Raw genomic sequence first — 14333 nt, forward strand, 5'->3', positions numbered from 1 at the left:
CAGTGAGCCAAGACTGTGCCACTGCAATTCAGCCTGGTGACAGAGCGAGACTCTGCCTCAAAAATAAAATAAAATAAATTTGGAAATCTAAAGCACAGCACGGTGACTACAGTTAATGATACCTGAAATTTGTTAAGAGTATAGATCTTATGTGTTATCCCCACATACACACACAAGACAACTCTCCAAGGTAAGGTGATATGTAAGTTAATTTACCTTGCTTGTGATAATCATAATATACATATATAACAAATCATGACATAGTACATGCAAGATATATGTATAGTCAATTATAGCTCAACAAAGCTGGAAAAAACAGATCCTGAATGATATAAATACCAATATTGTCAAATTGCCATTTATCCATCAATTGCTTTATTAGCCACCTGCTGAAGCCTGAAACAAAATTAATTATCCCAGTCCCTTCTACTTGGTTGTTCCCTAACTAGTAATTGGATACTCTTGCAAGTCAAAATAACAAGTTAAGTGGTTTTTCCAGCAGACCACCCTTAAATAGCCAATACTTATTTGGTCCAACTCTCCCATGAGATTAGGTTAGAAATGCAATTCAAACTAAATTTGCCTTTGTGTAAAGACAAGTATTTCACACCGGAATTAAATCTGTGACTTTTCTCCCAAACTAGACAAGCCTATAAGCTACTGCTTCTCAAACAGAGGCTTAATTTGAAGAAAGCAATTAAGCAGTTAGGATGTTAGATAATTTCTCAGTATCAAGTCAGCCTTGTAATTAATTATTTCAGGCTTAAATATGATCTTTTCATCTAACCAAGTAAACAATTTGGGTTTGGAAACATTACTATTACTTTTACTACTTGTTAACAGAAAGCAGTTTAATAATAACTGGCATTTAAAAAAAAAAAAAATTGGGCCAGGTGCGGTGGGTCACACCTGTAATCCCAGCACTTTGGGAGGCCAAAGCGGGTGGATCACAAGGTCAAGATTTCAAGACCAGCCTGGCCAACATGGTGAAATGCCGTCTCTACTAAAAATACAAAAACTTGCCAGGTGTGGTGGTGTAATCTTAGCTACTTGGGAGGCTGAGGCAGAAGAACTGCTTGAACCTGGGAGGCAGAGGATGCAGTGAGCCAAGATTGGGCCACTGCACTCCAGCCTGGGTGGCAGAGCAAGACTCCGTCTTGCGGGGGTGAGGGGGGGAGAAAAAAAAAAAATTGGTGTGTTGGGCGCAGTGGCTCACGCCTGTAATTCCAGCACTTTGGCAGGCCAATGTTGGCGGATCACAGAGCCAGGAGTTCGAGACCAGCCTGGCCAACATGGTAAAACCCCGTCTCTACTAAAAATACAAAAATTAGCTGGGAGTGGTGGTGCACGCCTGTAATCCCAGCTACTGGGGAGGCTGAGGCAGGAGAATAGCTTGAACCCAGGAGGTAGAGGTTGCAGTTAGCCGAGATCGTGCCACTGCACTCCAGCCTGGGTGACAGAGCAAGACTCCATCTCGAAATAATGATGATAATAATAATAAAAATTTGTCAAGTTGCATTAAGTAATATACATACTTTCAAATCCTGTTCTTCTTCTACTTTTGGTGTTGTTTGTACTTTTATTTTCTCTGGAGATTCTTCTACTTCCACCTCTTTATCTGAATTCTCATCTGTTTTTTCTGAATTTTCAGCACCAATTGCTGTAAAAGAAAACACGTAAAATTAAACTAAAGTACCAATACTTACAGAGCACTGTATACATCTTCCCCCATAGCAGATATCTGCAAAAGATTATTAGTTCTTTCTCTCTTCCCTGTTTTACCTACTTGTTAAAACTCTTCAAACTTGTCAGCCTACTGTCTTTATAACCCAAAAACAATTCAGGGCCGGGCGCAGTGGCTCACGCCTGTAATCCCACCACTTTGGCATTTGGAGGTGGGCAGATTACAAGGTCAGGAGATTGAGACCATCCTGGCTAACACAGTTGAACCCCATCTCTACTAAAAATACAAAAAATTAGCCGGACGTGGTGGCACGCGCCTGTAGAATTGCTTGAACCTGAGAGGCGGAGGTTGCAGTGAGCCGAGATTGTGCCACTGCATTCCAGCCTGGGCGACAGAATAAGACTCCATCTCAAAAAATAAATAAATAAAATAAAAATCCTTTATAATCAACTTTTTTTTTTTTTTTGAGACACAGTCTTGCTCTGTCGCCCAGGCTGGGGTGCAGTGGCCGGATCTCAGCTCACTGCAAGCTCTGCTTCCTGGGTTCCTGCCATTCTCCTGCCTCAGCCTCCCGAGTAGCTGGGACTACAGGCGCCCGCCACCTCGCCCGGCTAGTTTTTTGTATTTTTAGTAGAGACGGGGGTTTCACCGTGTTAGCCAGGATGGTCTCGATCTCCTGACCTCGTGATCCGCCCGTCTCGGCCTCCCAAAGTGCTGGGATTACAGGCTTGAGCCACCGCGCCCGGCCTATAATCAACTTTCTTAAAATACATCTATAAGTAAAATTTATTTTAGTCTATCAAATTACCCTGAAGTTTCTGCTTTCCCCTTCTCCTTAACACCTTTTCTAATCTTCTCTTCCAGAATACCACTGCTTCAATTACTTACAATAGCTAGACAGCAAACCTGGGATATGTAAGAATTCTTTAACAAGTTGCAGGGGAAGGTGCTCAAAAGAGCAACATTATCAGCATTATAATTTCTTTTGGAGACAGGGTCTCATTCTGTCGCCCAGGCTGGAGTGCAGTGGCATGATCTCAGCTCACTGCAGACCTGACCTCCTAGGCGCAACGGATCCTCCCACCTCAGCCTCCCAAGTAGCTGGGACTACAGGCAGGTGCCACCATGTCCAGCCAGTTTTTGTATTTTTAGTAGAGATGGGATTTCCCCATGTTGCCCAGGCTGGTCCCGAACTCCTGGTCTTACGCAATCCGCCTGCCTCAGCCTCCCAATGTGCTGGGATTATAGGCGTGAACCACTGCATCCAGGCTGCATCATTATTATTAGTATTTTTTTGAGATGGAGTTTTGCTCTTGTTGCCCAGGCTGGAGTACAGTGGCGTGATCTCAGCTCACTGCAACCTCTACCTCCCAGGTTCAAGTGATTCTCCAGACTCAGCCTCCCAAGTAACTGGGATTACAGGCATGCACCACCAAGCCTGGCTAATTTTGTATTTTTAGTAGAGATAGGGTTTCACCATGTTAATCACGCTAGTCTCTAACTCCTGACTGGTGATCCGCCCAGCTAGGTCTCTCAAAGTAGTGGCATTACAGGCATTAGCCACCACGCCCGGCCTGCATCATTTTCAAACCATCTGGTGATCTCCTTCCTATAGTGGTGAAGACCTACAGACATCTATATTGAACCCACCTATTTAGTTGGTGCTGATGTCTATTGGTAATGGGAATCTCCAAAAGAGAAGAGGTCTACCAACTTAAACAGAGCACACAATATGAACTCTTTTATCTTTGCTTCGTAACACCTGCATACCCAAACTAATTCACACAGTCTAAATGACTGCCAGATAGGCCAGGTGCGGTGGCTCACGCCTGTAATCCCAACACTTTGGGAGGCTGAGGTGGGTGGATCACAAGGTCAGGAGATCAAGACCATCCTGGTTAACACGGTGAAACCCCGTCTCTAACAAAAACACAAAAAATTAGCTGGGCATGGTGGTGGGCGCCTGTAGCCCAAGCGACTCGGGAGACTGAAGCAGGAGAATGGCATAAGCCCAGGAGGCGGAGCTTGCAGTGAGCCGAGATCGTGTCACTGTACTCCATCCTGGGCGACAGAGCAAGACTTTAATTTATTTATTAAAATAAATAAACAAATAAATAAATAAACGACTGCCACTTAAAAAAGCCAAAAATGACCAGGCACGGTGTCTCATGCCTGTAATCCCAGCACTTTGGGAGGCCAAGGCAGGTGGATCACCTGAGGTCAGTTCAAGACCAGCTTGGCCAACATGGTAAAACCCTGTCTCTACTAAAAATACAAAAAATTAGCTGGGCATGGTGCTGGGCACCTGTAATACCCCAGCTACTCAGGAGGCCAAGGCAGGAGAATCGCTTGAACCTGGGAGGTGGAGGCTGCAGTGAGCCGAGATTACACCACTGCAGTCCAGCCTGGGCAATAAGGGCAAAACTCCGTCTAGAAAATAACAATAAAAAAAAGCCAAAAATACCTCAAATGTGAGAGCTGTGACTTTGGTTAATCCTTCATCTTCAGGATTAGAAGTAAAAATGTGACTTTAAATGGCTTTTAATATTCTAAACTTTTTTTTTTTGAGATGGAATCTTTGTTGCCCAGGCTGGAGAACAGTGGAGCTATCTCGGCTCATCGCAACCTCAACATCCTGGGTTCAAGCAATTCTCCTGCCTCAGCCTTCCAAGTAGCTGGGGCTTCAGGCTTTTGCCACCATGCCCAGCTATTTTTTTTTTTTTTTAGTAGAGACAGGGTTTTGCCATGTTGGCTGGGCTGGTCTCAAACTCCTGGCCTTAAGTGATCTGTCCACCTCAGCCTCCCAAGCTGCTGGGATTACAGGTGTGAGGCACAGCACCTGGCTTTCTTTGTTTTTTTTTGAGGCATGGTCTTACTCTGTCGCCCAGGTGGGAGTGTATTGGTGTGATCACAGTTCATTGCAGTCTTGACCTCCTCCAGTCTCATTTTTTGTTTTTCAGCAGAGACAAAGTCTTGCTATGTTGCCCAGTTTGGTCTCGAACTCCTGGACTCAAGTAATCCTCCTGCTTCAGCCTCCCAAAATGCTGGGATTAAAGGTATGAGCCATTGCATCCAGCCTAAAACTTTTTAAGTCCTTAACCTTATAATATAATAGCCTGGCTCTCCTTTTACCTGATTAATAGTCCCTCTTTATTATCAAATTGTCTGAAACAAAATCTTCCCACTAATTCCATTTATTATTATTATTATTTTTGAGACGGAGTCTCGCTCTGTTGCCCAGGCTGGAGTGCAGTGGCACGATCTCGGTTCACTGCAAGCTCCGCCTCCCGGGTTCATGCCATTCTCCTGCCTCAGCCTCTTGAGTGGCTGGGACTACAGGCACCCGCCACCACGCCCGGCTAACTGTTTTGTATTTTTAGTAGAGACAGGGTTTCACCGTGTTAGCCAGGATGGTCTCTATCTCCTGACCTCGTGATCCACCCGCCTTTGCCTCCCAAAGTGCTGGGATTACAGGCGTAAGCCACCGCACCCGGTCCTATTTATTAATTTTTAATGCCATTGTATATTAGAAGTCTTCTATCTGGTAGCAGGTCCAAGAACTTAACAATTTTAAGGATGGCTAGAGTTAAAGACTAGAATGTTTTGGAGGGCAAGTACACAGGCTGTATTAAATTAGAATGCACATATCCCTTTGACCTAGCAATTTACCACGAGGAATCTTTACTGTTGTGAACTAAAATGTACATAAAATACATTCACCAGGATGTTACCACAGTATTATTTATTTTAAAACAGCATAAGAAATGCATATAATATAAAGAATAAAATCCGCTCAGTGAGGTGGCACAAGCCTATAATTCCAGTACTTTGGGAGGGTGAGGGAGGAGCATCACTTGGGCCCACGAATTCAAAGCTGCATTATGATTATGTCAACTATATTCGGCCTGAGTGACAGAGTAAAATCCTGTCTCCTTTTTTTTTTTTGAGATGGGAGTTTTGCTCTTGTTGCCCAGGCTGAAGTGCAATGGCACGATCTCAGTTCACCATAACCTCCGCCTCCTGGGTTCAAGCAATTCTCCTGCCTCAGCCTCCCGAGTAGCTGGGATTACAGGCATGCACTACCACGCCCGGCTAGTTTTGTATTTTGTTTGTTTGTTTAGTAGAGACAGGTTTTCTCCAGGTTGGTCAGGCTGGTCTCAAACTCCCAGCCCCAGGTGATCCGCCCGCCTCAGTCTCCCAAAGTGCTTGGATTATAGGCGTGAGCTACGCCAAAATCCTGTCTCTTAAAAGAAACAAAAATTCAAGTAAATAGGTCAAGCATGGTGTCTCACGCCTGTAATCCCAGCACCTTGGGAGCCAGAGACAGGTGGATCACCTGAGGTCAGGAGTTCAAGATCAGCCTGGCCAACACAGTGAAACCCCATCTCTACTAAAAATACAAAAATTAGCTGGGCATGGTGGCACGCGCCTGTAATCCCAGCTACTCGGGAGGCTGAGATAGGAGAATTGCTTGCACCCAGGAGGTGGAGGTTGTCGTGAGCCATGACTGTGACACTGCAGTCCAGCCTGGGTAACAGAGTGAGATCCCGTCTAAAAAAAAAAAAGTATAACACGGCTTATTAAAATATCAAAATATTAATATTAATTTTTTTTTTAAATTTTTTTTGAGACGGAGTCTTGCTCTGTCGCCCGGGCTGGAGTGCAGTGGCCGGATCTCAGCTCACTGCAAGCTCCGCCTCCCGGGTTTACCGCCATTCTCCTGCCTCAGCCTCCGAGTAGCTGGGACTACAGGCGCCCGCCACCTTGCCCGGGTAGTTTTTTGTATTTTTTAGTAGAGACGGGGTTTCACGGTGTTAGCCAGGATGGTCTCGATCTCCTGACCTCGTGATCCGCCTGCCTCGGCCTCCCAAAGTGCTGGGATTACAGGCTTGAGCCACCGCGCCCGGCCCAAAATATTAATATGTTAACATTGAGTCTTCCCAGGCTTCTCTGCCATCACAGCCACACCAGACATGACCTCTACCCTCATGGTGTCAGTCATTATATTCCTTTAGCTTCCTCATGGACAGATCTTTAAGCACAATATACATATATATTTATATATTTTTTTTTCATGAGACAGAGTCTCACTCTGTCGCCTAGGCTGAAGTGCAGTGGCACAAACTTGGCTCACTGCAACTTCCGCCTCCTGGGTTCAGGTGATTCTCCTGTGTCAGTCTCCCAAGTAGCTGTGATTACAGGCGAGCACCACCAGGTCGCCTAACTAACTATTTTGTACTAACAATTTTGTATTGTTAGTAGAGATGGGGTTTCACCATGTTGGCCAGGCTGGTCTCAAAATCCTGACCTCAAGTGATTTGCTTGCCTTGGCCTCCCAAAGTGCTGGGATTACAGGTGTGAACCAGCCAAAGCACAATATTTTTGCTTATTTCTGCATTTATATACATAGAATATTAACATATGCATTCTTCCATGGCTTTTTTTGTTCAACAGAACTGTTTTTCATTCCTTTTTTTGAGACAGAGTCTTGCTCTGAAACCCAGGCTGGAGTGCCGTGGCGCAGTCTCGGCTCACTGCAAACTCCGCCTCCTGGGTTCAAGCCATTCTCCTGCCTCAGCCTCCTGAGTAGCTGGACTACAGGCACCTGCCACCACACCCGGCTCATTTTCTGTACTTTTAGTAGAGACGGGATTTCACTGTGTTAGCCAGGATGGTCTCGATCTCCTTGGCCTCCCAAAGTGTTGAGATGAAAGGCGTGAGCCACCGCGCCCAGCCACCATTTTTCTTTTCTTTTTTTTTGAGACGGAGTCTCATTCTATTGCCCAGGCTGGAGTGTGGTGGCGCCATCTCGGTTCACCACAACCTCCGCCTCCCCAGTTCAAGCAATTCTCCTACCTCAGTCTCCCAAGTAGCTGGGATTACAGGCATGTGCCACCACGCTCAGCCTATTTTGTAGTTTTGGTAGAGACAGAGTCTCACCATGTCTCACCAAATTGGCCAGGCTGGTCTTGAACTCCTGACCTCAGGTGATCCACCTACCATGGCCTCCCAAAGTGCTGGGATTACAGGCGTGAGTCACCACAAGCCAGTCTTTCTTTTGTTTTTCTTTTGAGGCAGGGTCTTGCTCTGTCACCCAGGATGGAGTATAGGGGTGTAACCATAGCTCACTGCAGCCTTGAACTCCTGGGTTCAAGCTATCTTCCTCCCTCAACATCATGCGTACTGGATTATATGCGTGTGCCATCACACTGGCTAATTTTTAAAAAACATTTTAGAGATGGTGTCTTGCTATATTGTCCAGGCTGGTCTTGACTCCTGGCCTCAAATGATCTTCCTGCTTTGCCCTCCGAAAGTAAATATTATTGTTTCTATGATTAAGCCACAATGATGCACATAACTACGGTATGTTCCTTTTGTCACTGCTGCTTAGTAGTCCTTTCTAAGAATATACCACAGGGCTGGGCACGGTGTCTCACGCCTATAATCCCAGCACTTTGGGAGGCCAAGGAGGGTGGATCACAAGGTCAGGAGTTCCAGAAGAGTCTGGCCAAGATGGTGAAACCCCATCTCTACTAAAAATACAAAAATCAGCCAGGCGTGTGTAATCCCAGCTACTCGGGAGGCTGAGGCCAGAGAATCACTTGAACTTGGAGGGTGGAGGCTGCAGTGAGCCGAGATCATGCCACTGCACTCCAGTCTGGGCGACAGAGTAAAACTCCGTCTCAAAAAAATACAAAAAATTTAAAAAAATAAAGAATGCACCACAATTTATCTATGATACCTCTGATGGACATCTGAGTGCCCTATAGGGGTTTTTTTCATAGTACAAATGCAACAATTTCTTTTTAGTGAAACATGGACACAATTTAAACGTCCATCAACAGTGGGTAGAGTTAAATACACATATCTACACCACTCAGTTTTAACCAATGAACGACAATTTTTTTTATTTTTTATTTTTTGAGACAGAGTCTTGCTCTGTCGCCCAGGCTGGAGTGCAGTGGCGCGATCTCAGCTCACTGCAAGCTCCGCCTCCCGGGTTTATGCCATTCTCCTGCCTCAGCCTCCCGAGTAGCTGGGACTACAGGCTCCCGCCACCTCGCCCGGCTAGTTTTTTGTATTTTTTTAGTAGAGACGGGGTTTCACTGTGTTTGCCAGGATGGTCTCGATCTCCTGACCTCGTGATCCGCCCGTCTGGGCCTCCCAAAGTGCTGGGATTACAGGCTTGAGCCACCGCGCCCGGCCTGAACGACAATTTTTAAGGCACATTGTTAAGTGAAAACTGTATGTTGCCTAACAATCTATATACTCTCATATATGGTAAAATTTACATATATACACATAAGCACACTTATGCATACCTAACTGTAAACGTACATAAAGAACATTGTCTGGAAGGATATATGTATATAAAGGACAGAAAAAATAGCCCGGTGCAGTGGCTCACACCTGTAATCCCATTGCTCTGGGAGGCCAAGGTGGGCAGATCACCTGAAGTCAGGAGTTTGAGACCAGCCTGGCCAGCATGGTGAAACCCCATCTCTACCAACAACACAAAAACTAGCTGGGGGGCCGGGCGCGGTGGCTCAAGCCTGTAATCCCAGCACTTTGGGAGGCCAAGACGGGCGGATCACGAGGTCAGGAGATCGAGACCATCCTGGCTAACACGGTGAAACCCCGTCTCTACTAAAAATACAAAAAGCTAGCCGGGCGAGGTGGCGGGCGCCTGTAGTCCCAGCTACTCCGGAGGCTGAGGCAGGAGAATGGCATAAATCCGGGAGGCGGAGCTTGCAGTGAGCTGAGATCCGGCCTCTGCACTCCAGCCTGGGAGACAGAGCCAGACTCCGTCTCAAAAAAAAAAAAAAAAAAAAAAAAAAAAAAAAACTAGCTGGGCATGGTAGTATGCGCCTGTAATCCCAGCTACTTGAGAGGCTGAGGCCAAGAATTGCTTGACCCCGGGAGGTGGAGGTTGCAGTAGGCAAGAGATCGTACTACTGCACTCTGGGCTGGGGGACAGAGCAAGACTCATCTCCAAAAAAAAAAGGACCACAGGGGTAGGGAGCGAGAATAATGAAAAGATAAAGAGGATTTACAGATTTTTCCTTTATGTTCTTCCGCACTGCCAACTAAAAAGAAAAAATTCAGGCTAGGGGTGGTGGCTCATGCCTGTAATCCCAGCACCTTGGGAGACCAAGGTGGGCAGGTCACCTGAGGTCAGGAGTTCAAGACCAGCCTTGCCAACAAGGCGAAACCCCATCTCTACTGAAAAATACAAAAATTAGCCGGGCATGGTGGCAGGCGCCTGTAATCCCAGCTACTCAGGAGGCTGAGGCAGCAGAATCACCTGAACCCAGGAGGCAGAGGTTGCAGTGAGCCAGGACTGTACCATTGCACTCCAGCCTGGGGAACAAGAGTGAAACTCTGTCTCAAAAAATATAAATAAAAAGAAAAAAAATTCAAACAAGGATGCCTGCCTTTATTTATCACCTTTTTTTTTTTTTGGTTCTTTAAAAAAAAAAGAGAGAAGAAAAGAAACAGGGGTCTTGCTATGTTGCCCAGCTAGCCTGAGACTCCTAGGATCCAGGGATCCTTCTGCCTCAGCTTCCTGTGACACAGCACTGGGTTGTTTTTGAACCATGATCCATAAAAGTATTTTCTTCTAGGTGTACTCAACTAAGGTTTGAGGTCCTTATCTTACTGCTAACTTTCCAGTACAGAATTAGGCCCACAGTTGAAAGCGGTGGCTCACGCCTGTAATCTCAGTACTTTGGGAGGTGGGTAAATCAACTGAGATCAGGAGCTCAAGACCAGCCTGGCCAACATGACGAAACTCCGTCTCTACTAAAAACACAAAAAATAGCCAGGCGTGGTGGCAGGCACCTATAATCCCAGCTACTCAGGAGGCTGAGGTAAAAGAATTGCATGAATCTGGGAGGCAGAGGTTGCAGTGAGCCAAGATCATGCCTTTGTACTCCAGCCTGGGCGACAGAGTGAGACCTCTGTCTCAAAAAGAAAAAAAAAAAAAAAAAAAAGAAAAGAATGAATTAGGGTCAAATAGAGATTAAAATATTAGCTTTATCCACGGATTTCTGAAAATAAGATTAAAAAATGCAGCAGGATCTCTTCCACCTTATCATGAATGAAGGGTAAGGTCCTCATTACCCTGAATGAAGACAACTTGGGTCCTCACAACACAATCAAACTCTCTACTCACCCACACAGAGGCTGGGCAATGTAGACAAAGAGAGAAGAAATGGGACTGGGCTCTGAATACACCACCACCCAGTAAATGTCAGCCTCTCAGGCTCTCACTCCTCTACTAGAAAATAGATCTGGAAAAGGTAGAGAAGTGGATGGAAGCTTCCTTCCCAGCACTTCTCCCAAAGAGTAAAAGTACAATCTCCTGTTTTGCTGAAGAAGAAACAAAAAAAAGGAAGAGTTTCCTTCCCTCTACATCTTTCAACTCTAAAGTTTAATGTGAAGCACAAATTACCAGTTTCTCCATTTTCTGGAGTATCTCGTCCAGTTTTACTAGAACTCCTGCTGGTAGATTCTGGACTGGTAGCTCGAACAAACATCTTCCATTTTCCTCTTTTAGACATAAGCCTACGCATTCCATCTTGAGATGCTGGCTGGCTGATATCAGAACGTGGACTAGACCCTGACACACTACCATCTCCTTCCTCCAAGGCTCGCAACTCTGCCTACAAAGAACATGACAATTAAGTTAGTTAACTGCTTATTAATATGTCTAATCAGAATAATAGCCATGACTATATTGTTGAAATTTAAATCCTTTGAGAACAGAAAGCATTTTTTTTGGAGATAGGATCTCCCTGTTGCCCAGGTTGGAGTGCAGTGGCATGATCATGGCTCACTTGCAGCTTCAACCTCCTGTGCTCAAGCAATCCTCCCACCTCACCCTTCCAAGTAGCTGGGACTACAGGCACATGTCATTACATGTGTTTTTTTTTTTTTTCCTAATAAGAGATGGTATCTAGATACGTTGCTCACATTGGTCTCAACTTCTGGGCTCAAGTGATCTCCTGCTCAGCCTCCCAAAGTCCTGGGATTATAGGCATGAGCCACTGCACTCGGCCTACTCACTCTATTTTTATTTTTTAATTTTGCCAATTTTTTTGTGGGTACATAGTAAGTGTATATATTTATGGGATACATGAGATGTTTTGACACAGGTATGCCATGTGAAATAAGCACATCATGGAGAATGGGAAAACCATCCCCTCAATCATTTATCCTTTGAGTAACAAATAATCCAACTCCATTCTTTAAAGTTATTTTAAAATATACAGTTATTATTGACTACAGTCAACCTACTGTGCTATCAAATAGTAGGTCTTATTCATTCTTTCTATTTTTTTCTGGTACCCATTTGTATAAGTCTGAGCAATGTCAAGACTCTTTATTGATTATCGACTACCTATTGCAGGAAGTCAGGGACCTCGAACAGAGGGACCGGCTGGAGCCTTGGCAGAGGAACATAAATTGTGAAGATTTCATTTTAATATGGACATTTATCAGTTCCCAAATAATACTTTCATAATTTCTTATGCCTGTCTTACTTTAATCTCTTAATCCTGTTATCTTCTTAAATCGAGGACGTATGTCGCCTCAGGACCACTGTGATAACCGTGTTAACTGTACACATTGATTATAAAACATGTGTGTTTGAACAATATGAAATTAGTGCACCTTGAAAAAGAACAGAATAACAGTGATTTTTAGGGAAAAGGGGAAGACAATCATAAGGTCTGACTGCCTGCGGGGTCAGGCAAAAAGAGCCATATTTTTCTTCTTGCAGAGAGCCTATAAACAGATGTGCGAGTAGGGAAGATATTGCAAAATTCTTTTCCTAGCAAGGAATATTAATATTAATACCGTGGGGGAGGAATGCATTCCTGGGGGGAGGTCTATAAACTGCCGCTCTGAGAATGTCTGTCCTATGCAGTTGAGATAAGGACTGAGATACACCCTGATCTCCTGCAGTATCCTCAGGCTTATTAGGGTGGGGAAAAACCTAGCCCTGGTAAATTTGTGGTCAGACAGGTTCTCTGCTCTCCAAACATGTTTTCTGTTAACATGTTTATCAAGACAATACATGCACCGCTGAACATAGACCCTTATCAGTAGGTCTCCTTTTTGCCCTTGAAGCATGTGATCTACTCCCTGTTCTTATACCTCCTCCTCTTTTGAAACCCTTAATGAAAAACTTGCTGGTTTGAGGCTCAGGTGGGCATCACAGTCCTACTGATATGTGATGTCACCCCCAGCGGCCCAGCTGTAAAATTCCTCTCTTTGTACTCTTTCTCTTTATTTCTCAGAATGCTGACACTTAAGGAAAATAGAAAGAACCTGTGTTGAAATATTGGGGGCGAGTTCCCCCGATAACTACCAAAAGCATCATCAAGGACCAAAAAACCTACAACTCTATAGTTTAAAGTTTTTGCTGCATAACTTTCAACATACCTAGATGATGGGATAAGAAAAACAAAATCCCAATAATGGTTGTAAGTCAAGCACAATGATCCCTGTAGAGTAGTACTGAGGAAAAAACAAACTACAAGTAACTTTCAAAAGCTTACCTTTTTCCTTTCCAAAACTAGCTCCAGTTCAAGGGTATCTTGTTCCTCTTCTTCCTCGCTTTCTCCAGATTGGACAACACTGCAAAGATCCTCCTGAGAAGGGTCTTCTATATTGTCCAACAACATTTCCTGCGGCTTTACTATTGTTGTTGCTTCTTCTACTGTCGTACTTGTCTCTTTTCCTTCTGAAACTGGCTCTTCTTTACAGATTACTTTTCTTCTCCATCTCTCTTCTTCTTCTTTTATCCCCTCAGGCAATAAAGGAGCAAGTAGCGATGCTGCCACCCCTTTCTTCTCCTCCTCACTATTTGAGAGAGCCTGAATTCCTTCATTTACTTCCTATAGAGAACAAAATAATTTAGCTTCATGTAATTCTGAAACAAATCTCACCTGCACACACATTCAATTGTTCATATTAACTGTTTTCAGTAGCTGAATACCCAAGGCAAAAACCACTTTTTTTTTTTTGAGGTGGAGTCTTGCACTGTCACCTGGGCTGAAGTGCAGTGGCACACTCTTGGCTCACTGCAACCTCCACCTGCTGGGTTCAAGCTATTCTCCTGCCTTAGCCTCCCGAGTAGTTGGGATTACAGGCGCTCATCACCACGCCCAGCTAATTTTTTGTATTTTTAGTAGAGATGGCGTTTCACCATGTTGGCCAGGCTGGTCTTGAACTAATGACCTTGTGGTTCACCCACCTCAGCCTCCCAAAGTGCTGGGATTACAGGCGTGAGCCACCACGCCCGGCCAAAACCACTTACTCCCAACAGATGAGTATATATTTATACCATTACATTATTACTTTAGACAGACATTGATTGAATTAGAGCCTAGTTCTAGGTAGGATTCAAATATATCCTCCCTGCTATTCTCAGGATGTCAATAGGCAGACTAGTAGTAAGCAGAGGTAGATTTAAGATCAGTATCTTGTCAGCTCATAACATGACTGGGTAAATCTTTTTTTTTTTTTTCTTTTTTTTTTTTGAGACAGTCTCGCTCTGTCGCCCAGGCTGGAGTGCAGTGGCTGGATCTCAGCTCACTGCAACCTCCGCCTCCCAGGTTTACGCCATTCTCCTGCCTCAGCC

At 44.7% G+C, this 14333-nt stretch overlaps 1 protein-coding gene across 2 annotated transcripts in view; it reads right to left on the reverse strand.

Annotated features, from left to right (window-relative positions):
* FNBP4 (formin binding protein 4) overlaps positions 1–14333 on the reverse strand; it is a 53120-nt gene that overhangs the window by 17715 nt on the left and 21072 nt on the right. For both annotated transcript variants that reach the window (XM_010371139.2, XM_010371140.2), the window contains exons 7-9: positions 13249–13587; positions 11139–11349; positions 1536–1660 (exon numbers count right to left, since the gene is read on the reverse strand). In XM_010371139.2, coding sequence (XP_010369441.1) covers positions 1536–1660; positions 11139–11349; positions 13249–13587 — 675 coding nt within the window. The remainder of the gene's footprint in view (positions 1–1535; positions 1661–11138; positions 11350–13248; positions 13588–14333) is intronic.

Source organism: Rhinopithecus roxellana, chromosome 15 (genome assembly GCF_007565055.1).
Source record: "Rhinopithecus roxellana isolate Shanxi Qingling chromosome 15, ASM756505v1, whole genome shotgun sequence".
NCBI classification, from domain to species: Eukaryota; Metazoa; Chordata; class Mammalia; order Primates; family Cercopithecidae; genus Rhinopithecus; species Rhinopithecus roxellana.